The sequence below is a fragment of the Delphinapterus leucas genome, chromosome 15 (assembly GCF_059928025.1).
Source record: "Delphinapterus leucas isolate spDelLeu-1000000601 "Yukka" chromosome 15, BTC_Dleu_Yukka2, whole genome shotgun sequence".
Lineage (NCBI taxonomy): Eukaryota > Metazoa > Chordata > Mammalia > Artiodactyla > Monodontidae > Delphinapterus > Delphinapterus leucas.
Window position 1 is genome coordinate 16373521 of NC_143143.1, and position 10805 is coordinate 16384325.

A 10805-nucleotide genomic window follows, 5' to 3' on the forward strand; every position below is an offset into this window, starting at 1 on the left:
CCGTGTAAACGTGCAACACACTCGTGCGAAGGCTGCCTACTGGGCCCAGCCCTGAGGGCCCTGTGCTGGGCGGCTGCTGTCCTGCTCAGGCTGAGGGCAGGGCTCCGGCTGCCGGGGGCAACTGGCTGGTCAAGGTGTGCCAGCGCTCCAGAGCTGCGTCCGGCTGCTGCAGACAGTCGCTCCAGTGCTTCCGGGCCTCTCTCCGGGCTCCTGGCCCCAGGGCCACGCCACCTGGGAGCAGTAGAGGCAGGCAAGATCAGGGCCGGGCTCACTGCCGGGCTGCCCTCCATCAGCACCACCCAGCAGGCTCCTCCCTCACCGATGAAGTCGTTGGATTTGCCAATGTCATAGTCCCAGACTGTGACTTCCAGAGTCTTGCTGGCCAGAGTGGAGAGCTCCATCTCGTAGAAGAACTCCTGGGACAGGGCAAGCGACACCTTCCATGAGGCGCTGCCCCCACTCCCAGCCCCAGCCCCGCTCGATTTCTGGCCTCTGCCCCATTTACCTCATTAAATTCCGGGTTTAGAGTCTTCTTCTTCACACATGTTTTGTGCTTGGATTTCTTATCCACGTCTGGCCTCAGGTACCTGCCGAGGGGGAGGAGGGACAGGGGTGGGGCAGCAGGTCAGTCAGGGACAGACCAGGCCCAGAAGAGGACAGGGCTGGTGGCAAGTCCCTGGGGAGGGGAGGGTGGGCCTCGGGGCAGGGCGAGGGCTCACGTCTTGACGTAGGGGTCAGAGTAGCCGTTGACGTCCATGGCAGCCAGGTGGGCGCAGCGCACGATGCCCACCAGCAGCCCACGGCGCCGAGAACTATAGCTGAGGCTCAGCAGGATGCGCCCGCGCTCTTCCAGCAGCCCAGGCCCCTGCTCCACCTGCTCCAGCTGCCAGCAGACGCGGGCGTCAGCCGGCACCCTCACCACCTCCCGCCCAGATGTGGTCCCTGTGGGTGGCTCACCTCCTTCAGGTAACAGGAGATGCCCCTCAGCGCCACAGACATGGAAGACGGTGAAGCCAGCTGAGGGGGCAAAGAGAAAGTTCTGGAAACCTGATCTCCCCAGGGCCCCCTTCCCGTGGTACCCCGCAGCCTGGCACAGACCGGGACCTGGCGCTCAAGGCAGATGTTAAAATGCTTCTTCTGTGAAGGCTTGAGGCGGCGGAGGGGTACACGGATCTCCCCGATGAACTCGTTGTGGCTCAGCTTGTCTTCATCACAGACGGAGATCCTGGTAGGGAACTGCAGGGTCAAGGCCCCCTGGGGTACTTGAGCCCCACTCCAGTTTGGGAGAAAGGTCCTCCGACTGAACTCTGAACACTCGAGGCTGGTCCCAGCTCTGCCCTAAATACTCTACACCTCACTTGTAAAATGGGCTGTCTCAGGGCTGTGTGGGGAGCACCGGGCCTGGAGCTGGGGGAGGATGTTTTGATTTGCCCTGTTCCTCTGCGCCTCCCTTTCCAGCTGCCCAGGCTGTCCCCGGCCCATCAGGACCTGCTCGGCTCCTTGAGGAAGCCCTCACAAATCTTGGGAACGCGACCACATACACACACACACACACACACACACACACACACACACAGCCTCCATTCAGGGCCTGGGGACAGGATCCAACTGAACATGCACAGGGTGTGCACTGGTGGATGTGGGTCACGGGTCCAGGATGTAAGAGCTAGAAGGGCCTGAAGGAGCCTTGAGCAGTTGGACCAGGAGCGCATACCTCCCCCTAGAGCCCCTGTCCTTTCCTGTGTGGAGCAGGGAGCCAGCCTGGGAGAGGCTCATGAACCCAGCAAGTAAGAGATTATTGCTTTTACTTCCATCCGTCTCGGTCTGCAGCCCCTTTCCCTGCCTTCTGCTGTGACACTCTCAAGCAGCTGTGTCATGCAGAGGTGTTCAATTCCCAGCTCCGCCACCTAGCAACCACATGACCTTGAGCAAGTCACTTAACCTCCCTAAGCCTCATTCCCATTTCTGTCGCTTGAGACTTCACTCCTTAGAGATGTTAGGGAGACAAGGGCAGCAGAATGGGCAGACCTCTGCTGCATAGGTCTGACTTAAGTCAGGGGCTCTGAGAAGGGGTCTCAGTGAGCAGGGAAAGATTGCAGGAGGAGGCAGAGCCTCAAATGATGAGTGGGATTTAGGCCGGCAGAGAGAGGAAGCAGGAAGAGACACGACAGGCAAAGGTCAGGAGATAGGAACCCGACCAGTCGCAAGAGGGCGGTCCTCTGTTGGAGGAGCAGTAGGAGCTATTTGGAGGGCAGGAACCCAGGGGAACATTCTGGCCTGCTCCCGAAGGGGACAGGGAGCCACTGATGGTTCTAGAGCATCCGAGGGCTTAATGGGAGGTGGGTCGACCAACCAAAGAAGGTTCCAATGACAGTTGTCCCCAAGGAGGTGCTGAGCTGGACTCGTTGGTAACCGGGAGGACAGACCCCTCACCTGAGCACCTTGTGGGTGATGTCAGCATCTGTGATTCCGCTGTACGTCAGGTCCTCATTCCACACGGGATTCAGCGTGTTCCTCTGAGTCTTAGTTTTTAGCTTATTGGCCTTAGGTGTGGGGACGAAGGGTTCACAGTACGTGTCCCCCAGACCCACAGAGGCTGGAGGCAGACGAAGGTTGGGGGCAGACCCACAAGCTGGGTCAGGCTGGGGGGTGAGGGCAGGGGGAGGCCGTTACCTTGCAGGCTCCAGGCAGCAGGTGCAGCTTGACGTAGGGGTCGGCCAGGCCATTGAAATCCATGGGCTTGAGGCCCTGGGGAGGAGGAGAGGGAAGAGGGCTGTGAGCTCCCAGCCTGCCCACCCTCCCTCCCTCTCTCTGCAGTGTGGACCCTTGGGGGCGGGAGAGCCAAGATGGGTGCTGGGAGAGGAGCAGGAGTCAGGCCTGGGGAAGGGAAAGGAGGATGGAAACGCACCCCTCTCAGGGTAGGAGGCAAACAGGGCCAGGGCTCTCGGGGGGCAGGGAGTACCCACCTTGGCCCTGAGGATACTACAGTGCAGAGTGCAGGAAGCCTGGTCGTAGAGAAGGTCAAACTCCAGCGTGCCCAGGGAGGCTGGAGAAGAGGGAAGAGGTAACCTGAGTCCGTGCGTAAAGACAGGTGTGTGTGAGAGACAGGTGGGCAGGCCTGCTACGTGTGCCAGCTGTGAAGGTTTGTGCGTGTCTGTGCCTGTCAGCCTGCTTGTGTGTGCACGTCTGGGTCCCTGGCTGGGCTGCAACTGGTGCTCTGTGGGTGGTTGAGTGTCTCAGCAGAAATATTGAACATTGAGCCTAGCTGAACCTGTCATCTCCACTCTGACTGCAGCTGTGGTGGCGGTGCCCGCCGCCTCCCCACCCCCAGCAGGGCCCCATCCCCTTCCCACAAGCCTGGAGGCCCCCATTAGCACCCTGGGCCCTTCAAGCCCGCAGACTCACTGGTATCATCCGAGTCATAGCTGTCCACCTCAGCTCCATCCTCGGGCGTGGTGGCCCCAAGGAGGGCTGCAGGGGGTGCCAGGGCCAGGGGGCCCAGATGAGCAGGGGCCTCTCCGAAGCCCCCGCCACCCCCTTCAGGTCCTGGTCCCCGGCGGGGGAAGTAGTCAGAGATCTGGCGGATGGGCCGGATGGGCCCCGGGCACACGTTGATGGCCATGTGCTCCTGGATGTTGATGGTCATGCGGTCGCCCCTGCGGCCCCTCATGCAGCACCCCTGGCTGGGGGAGGGAGGTTCGAGAGAGCTTGAGCCCGGGGCTGACTTCTCAAACCTACCCGTCTGCTGGCTGAGGGCCAGGCGGCACCCGCCAGGGTCTGTGGGCCCTCACTGGCCTCCCTTCCTAGGTGCTGAGGGAGAGGGCAGCCTGTGCCCGCTGACGGGCAGGCAGAAGGCCTGGGCCCTCCAGACCCCAAGCTGTGCTCCACGGGGCTGGGCTGCCAGCCCACTCCCCCCAGATAGGTCCTGGCTCCACCTCAGCCTTGCCCACTTTCCTCTAGATTGTCCCTCTGTCCTCTTCCCAGCGCCAGCCCCTCATTCTGGGCTTCTGTCTGCCCTGGGCCCTGCCTACCCCTGAAGCTGCCCCCTAGGCCCCCTCCTCTGTCTTTCTGAGGCTCTGACTATCCTTCTGCACCAGGCGCCTGTCTGGTCTGGGGGTCACCCACCTCTTAGGTTTTCACTTCCCACTGTCCCTTCGTTCAGCCCCAGATCTGCCCGCCTGCCTGGGCCCCCATCCGCTGCCATCCAAGGTGAGGACCCCTGCCTCAGATGCCTCCTCCTGAAACTGGCTCTCCAGAGGAGCCAGAAATTACAGCCTCCGGGAAGCTAAACACCCCCAGGGGCACACACAGGCTAACACACACTCACCCTCACCCTCTCGCCCCCGGCAGCCCAGCCCCCTGCACCTGTCTCTGCGCCTCCAACAGGTGCCCAAGCACTGGGGGGCCAGCGGGTGCGAGCTGGGCGGTGGCAGCCGGCGATTCCCAGGGCGGCCGGCGAGAAGAGCGCCGAGTCCGGCAGTCTGAGCCGAGAGGGAGGGAGAGCAGGAGAAAGTGCGGGGAGGAGGGGGTGAGCGAGGTGGAGGCGAGGATGCAGCCGGCGCAGGCGGCGCGGGGCGGGGAGGGGCGGACGGAGGCTGGGGAGGGGGCGGGACTCTCCCGCCGGCGCCCGCCCGGGCACACTTAGGAGCGCACACGGGTGCACACACATTCACGGGCAGGCTGACACACGCATCTTGCACGGACACTCCCGTGCACACGCCTGTGCCCACGTGCGCACACCACAGTCATGCACAAACCCAGACACGCGCTGGCACACTCACCCAGGAGAACTTCGCACACACACGCTCGCAGACACACGGGCTCCCTGCGCCGCCAGGAACCCACAGTGAGAACTGCCCGGTGTTCCCCAACTCCTCCCCGCGCCGCCCCCGCGCCGAGCCGGCGGAGCCTCCCCCCGCCCCTCTCTCCTAGCTTCCCTCCCGGGTCTCCAGGGCAGACCACCGGCCTAGTTGCCATGGCGACGCCGGCTCCTCCTCCCTCCCCGCCCCCTACCTCGCGCGTCCTTATGCCCCTCCTCCGCAGAGAGCGTTTGGAGGAGGGGGGGAGGGTGTCTGGCCCTCCCCTACCAAATATCCGTAGGGGCGGGGCCTGTGGGGGCGGGGCTTAGAGATCCGCAGTGACCCAGGAACGGGCTGGGGAAGGGGGTCTAATCCGCCTACGGTCCCTGGTTTGAAATCTCGGGGTCTCGGACCCTGGCTGGGAAACCTGAGAGTCTGAGGCCTGAGGCTGTGGCTTCCCCCCACGCCTCCTTCCGTTAGTTGTTCAGGATTCTCTCCTGTGACCCAACCCAGCCCCCGAGGGTCCAAGTCCCCTTCTCAGAGATGGCATCTCCTTTGGGAATCCGCCTTCCCTCACCCTCCCATCTCCAGTTGTCCCTCAGGTGGAGCGGAGCGTGGGGTTTCGCTCTGAATGCCTCAGAGCCCTGCAGGCCTTCCTCCGCTCCCTGCTGTCTCTCACCTGAGCCCTGCCACCTGCCTGTCAGTCTAACTCCAGCCTTTGATCTTGGCTCTCCTTTGCCCAAAACTTGCCAGCCCCCAATGACAAAGTCCTCACAGTGACCTGATTCAAGGCCCTTCAGCCCAAGACCCTGACTTCTCTAATCTCATCCCCCGTGCTCATCTTGCTGGCTCTCAGGACCATTACTTGTGGTTCCCAGAACACGCCTGGATCTCTCAGACCTGTGGACCTTTGCTCATACAAGTTCCTCAGCCTGGAAGATCTTTCCTTTCTTCAGGGGTCATCCTGGACCCCCTCTTCCTAAGAGACTTACTGGAACATCTCCCCACCCCCAGCCCAGCCCCCAGCTTCCAGTGCTGTCTCTGGTTTGTCGTGTCTGTTTCCATTTCTGTCTCCCCCACTACTGGGGAGCAGAGGCTGCCGCATGCTAGGCCTGGCACTAGTTTGGCATCACTAAATATTGTGATTTTAGGTTGCATAGCAATGTGAATATACTTAACATTGCTGAACTTTGTGCCTGAAAACAGCTAAGATATAACTATTCATTCATATGTGTATTTTTACCCCAATTTTTTTAAAGTAATAGAAATGTAAAACCAAACTATGCTGAGATACCACTTGTCACCCATCAAATGGTGAAATTCAAAGCAAATGTTAACACACAGTGTTGGTGAGGCTGTGAGTAAATGGGCACCACCTCTGTAGCTGAAACGGAGCAGGACCCTAGGTCTTTGCCCCTCCGTGTCCTCAGCCTGCCTTTTGTCTGTGGGAAAACTTTAGCCAAACAATAAGTTTAGGGCTTCCCTGGTGGCGCAGTGGTTAAGAATCCACCTGCCAGTGCAGGGGACACGGGTTCGAGCCCTGGTCCGGGAAGATCCCACGTGCCACGGAGTAACTAAGCCCGTGCACCACAACTACTGAGCCTGCGCTCTAGAGCCCGCGAGCCACAATTACTGAGCCCGCGTGCCGCAACTACTAAAGCCCTCGTGCCTAGAGCCCGTGCTCCTCAATGAGAAGCCACCGCAATGAGAAGCCTGTGCTCCACAACAAAGAGTAGCCCCCGCTCACCACAACTAGAGAAAAGCCCGTGGCGCAGCAACAAAGACCAAATACAGCCAAAAATACATTAAAAATTAAATAAATAAATACATTTTAAAGAAAAGAATACGTTTGATCAGAGAAGTGAGAAAATGCAGAAACAAAGGAAAACAGTCCAGCAAGACTAAATAATAATAGTTTAGTCATTAAGCATAGTTAAGGACCCTTAGTTCCTTCTCAAGGGCTATAAATAATATTCTGAGCCATCTCCCGTGAGCTGTCTTGTAGATACTGAAACCCGCACCAGGTGGAAGAAGTTAACTACATGATGACAGGACTGTAGCCATGACATAAGCTCCCACAATTCCAAGAACTGGCCTCCAAGAAATGGGAACAAATCAACCCTGGAACCAAGGACTAACTGTACTTAGAACAATCAAGATGACACTGATCAGACCACCGCAGGACCAATTTCAACATGACTGTCAGAGCTGACTGTGCTGTTCCTGCATGTAGCCCCCTCCCTCCGTCTATAAAAGCTCCTGCCCACTGATTGTCAGTAGGGGGGAGTTGCCGTTTGGACAGGAGTCCACCCTCCCCACTGGTTGCCAGCACCCAAAATAAAGCAAACGTTCCTTTGCACCAACCTTGCTCCTTTATTGGCTCTTGCGCAGCAAGCAGCCGGACCCCACTTTCAGTTACATAGCCACTGTCAGACTCTTTGATCCAAAAAATCCACTTCTAGGATTTGGCCCATGAGCAAAACAATAGAAGTTCAAGGCTATTAACGGCAGCATGTCTTCAATGGCAAAAGACGGGAAACAACCTAAATGTCCACGACTGGACACAATCTAACATGTCCACAACAACCTAAATGTCCACAATCAGTTATGAGAATTTCACACAGTGAAATAACATGCAGCCATGACAAGAAAGAGGCCCTTTATGTACTTGTGCAGAAAAAACTAAGGTAAGGAGGCGCATGAATGGAACGCTGCCATTTGAGTAAAAAAAAAAAAAAAAAAAAAAAAAAAGAGCGCTTATATATGTTTGTTTATTTGTGCATAAATTATTCCTGGAAGGCTGCACAAGAAAGTGATAACTATGGTGACCTCTGAGGAGGCTGCTGTGAGGCAGGGGAGGGCAGGAAGAGGATTTATTTTGTACCATGTGCATATGTTACCGACTCAAAAGAATACACTAAAATAATATCTTTTTTTAGATAAAGGCAACCATTAGGTTTCCTCTGAGGTTCTCCAGGATAAGAAAGGAGGAGGCAGGACTAAGGGAGACACCGTCCAGGAGCGGGTGGGTTTGGGGAGAGGCAGACCTGGGCCTGCAGTAAAAGGAGGGGCGAGCTGGGCAAGAAGCCCAGCCCTGCTTCCTGCACTGCTTTCTTCTCCTGGGGTTTAGCTCAGGCCCAGCAGCTCACCTCCAGAAAGCCTTGTTGCAGGAAGACAAGGATGAGGCTGGAGTTCCAGCCAGCCGCGGGGGAAAATACAGACAGTTCTGAGCCCTGGTTTGTCCAGAGGTAGAAAGGCTTTTCATCCATCCATTAAGCCGATAAGTATTTATTGAATACTTATTCTATACTGTGGTGCTACGGCTATGACCAAGGTCAATGATCTCTGGCTTCACAGGCTTGTAGGGGAGACAGACAAATACACAGACAACTCCAGTGCAGTCAGACTGATGTGGTGACAGGGGATGGTCAGAAAACTCAGGTTCACTTCCCAGGGGAAGTGTCGTCTCAGCTGTGACCTGGAAGATGAGGAGGAATTACTGGGTCAAGTTGGGGCAAGAGTGTCCTAGGCAGAGGTGTGTGCAAAGGCTGGGGTGTGCTGAGGAAGGGAAGCTCGGGAAAACCCGAGGTGGGTAGGTAGACAAGAGTGTCGCAGATCAGGGTAAGAAGTTCAAAATAACACAGGAGGCAAGGGAAGCCACTGGAGGGTTTTAGGTAGCGGATCCACGTGTTCTGGTTTGTTCTCGCTGGGGGAAGAGGGAATAGAGATCAAGCAGTCCATAAGTCGTTGCAATAAGCCAGATGAGACATAGGGCTGGCTTGAATGAAGGGGGGCAGGGCGGCACTGGAGGGGAAGGGAAGTGGATGGATTTGAGATTTAGGTTGGAGATGAGCCAACAGGTCTTTTTTTTTACCGCACGTGCCATGTGGGATCTTAGTTCCCTGGCCAGGGATCGAACCCGCGCCCCCTGCAATGGAGGCATGGAGTGTTAACCACTGGACCTCCAGGGAGGTCCTAGCCAACAGGTCTTGATTATGGGTTTGTCAGGAGAGAAATAGGGAGGGGTTTGAGACGATTCCTAGGTTTTTGTGTTGAGCAGAGCATCTAGAGGAATAGTGAGCCCATTTGCTGCGATGGAAAAAAGGCGCAGGTTTGAGATAGGAGAATCAAGAGCTCCATTTGGGATCTATTGAGTTTGAGATGTTTTTGGACACACAGAGCCATGAAGCAGGAAGTTGGGTAGGGGAGTCTGGAGGAGAGGAGAGGGCTGGGCTGGAAATATACATTTGTGAGTCACCAGCATATAGATGGTATTTAAAGCCATGCGACTGGATGAGATCACCTAGGGAGAGAGGGTATAGATAGAAAAGAGAAGGTCCAAGCCTGAGCAGCTCAGAGGAGGAGGAGTCGAGAAAACAGATGAGTGTGGCCCCCATGCCTGGAGGCAGGATGCTGACAGACAGAACCAACCATTAGATGACAGAAGTAAAAAGACAGAAGTGATCGTTAGATGTGGCAAGTTATGGGGTCATTGGCAGACCTGGCCAAAGTGGCTTCAGTGCAGTGGGAGGGACAAAGCCAGGTCTGAAGGGTTTGAAGAATACACTAAAGGTGAGGGAGCGATGACAGCAAGTGTAGACAGCCCCTTAGGGATTGTCTGTCTATACTCTGAACGATGTGTATCCCTGAGTTCTCTCCCCTGTGGTCCCCGCAGGCAGAGACCATGCCCTGGTGATTTCTATCTAAGCCATAAATGGAGCCCAGCACATAACAGGAGCTCAATACATTTATTTAATGGTTGGATGAATAAATGAATGGATAATTCACTGCTTGTGTCCAAAGGGCCTTTTCTTTTTTTTTTTTTTTTTTGGAAAAGGGGAATTTATTTATTAAAGAAAAGTCATCTGCGAGTTCTACTTAAGTTAGTACCCTTGACGTTAACACTTTGGATTGAAACATGCCATGTTTCAAATAACAAGTGGACTCTACAAGCAGCGCCTACAGGTCAATTCAAGTAGCGTTTCAAGAGCCCAGAGGGACACTGGAGGGAGGTGACCCCTTCCCGGGGTGACGACCTTGTCTGTAAACACTGTCAGAGGCTAGAGGCACGGCTGAGCGCGCTGCCGCCACAGAGGTTTTTCAGCAGGAAGATCCAAGCACGAGTGTGGCCTGGGCGCCCAACACCCAGGGTGGGGCCCCCTCCGGCCCGCCCTTCTCCGCTCCCCAGCCCAGGGCACCCCGGGGTCTGCCCGCTCTTCCCAGCCCTCGGCTGGGAAGTAAGAGGCCGCCCTCCTGGACCCCGCGGCTGGAGCACGCGGCCTATGTGCGGTTCAGGGTCTGGAAAATGCGGGAGATCTGCAGCATGACTGGGCCCGTCTCGGCATCGTTCATCCACTGGGTGCTGTTCAGCGGGTTCTCGAGCATGTCTTAAAATGCTAGTAAGATTTTAGGGTTGGTCAGGCCCAGCTGCACCACGGGGTTATCCAGGATGGCCTGAAACAGAGGGCTGTCGCAAAGGGCCTTTTCTGGTAGAGAGGACAGCAGTGTTCTTTTGAGGCGACGGAGGAAACTACCAAATCTACTCCAAAGGCTAAAGGCTCTGGACCCCTTCTCCCAGGACCGTGTCTCCCAGCTAAGCCCCCAAGGGCAGCTGCATGCAGACTTGGGGAGGGGGCCCTGGGCCAGAGCCAGGAACCAGGTGGAGTCCCTGCTGCCCTTCACATGCCTGCGTCATTGGGTAAATCACTTCCTCTTTCTTAGAAGAGATAAGTGTAGGGAAAAGAGGCCCACAAGAGCCAGTCCTGCAGGAGGCCCCATAGATGTCAGTCTGTCTCCTCTTTTCCCCCCTTTTTTTCTTTTTGCGCCTTTTCCTTGTTTAGGAAGTAGAAGCTGACCCTGACAAGTACCTCCCAGGGTTGCTGTGAGGAGAATGGTTGGATAGTCCCTGAGGATCGGAAAGATGAGGGGTACGAATCCAGTGGAGGAAGGAGCCTCCTTCCATAGGACAGAGGACCTCATACACGCCACAGACACATGCCTGGTGTG

At 56.5% G+C, this 10805-nt stretch overlaps 1 protein-coding gene across 3 annotated transcripts; it reads right to left on the reverse strand.

The window, feature by feature from the left end:
* Positions 1-5: 5 nt before the first annotated feature.
* Positions 6-4270, reverse strand: DOC2A (double C2 domain alpha). Of its 3 annotated transcripts, XM_030763673.2 has the most exons (10): positions 3406-4268; positions 2967-3046; positions 2674-2748; positions 2434-2543; positions 1099-1225; positions 958-1017; positions 720-883; positions 506-587; positions 320-416; positions 6-231 (listed from the first exon to the last, which is right to left on the reverse strand). In XM_030763673.2, the coding sequence occupies exons 1-10, from the start codon at positions 3668-3670 to the stop codon at positions 86-88; spliced, it is 1206 nt and encodes a 401-aa protein (XP_030619533.1). In that variant the 5' UTR covers positions 3671-4268; the 3' UTR covers positions 6-85. The 3 variants fall into 3 exon arrangements, with proteins under 3 accessions (XP_030619533.1, XP_022444054.1, XP_089752048.1); XM_022588346.3 differs by having other exon boundaries at positions 958-1225; positions 3406-4269; XM_089895922.1 differs by having other exon boundaries at positions 55-231; positions 320-587; positions 958-1225; positions 3406-4270.
* Between the last annotated feature and the right edge of the window lie 6535 nt (positions 4271-10805).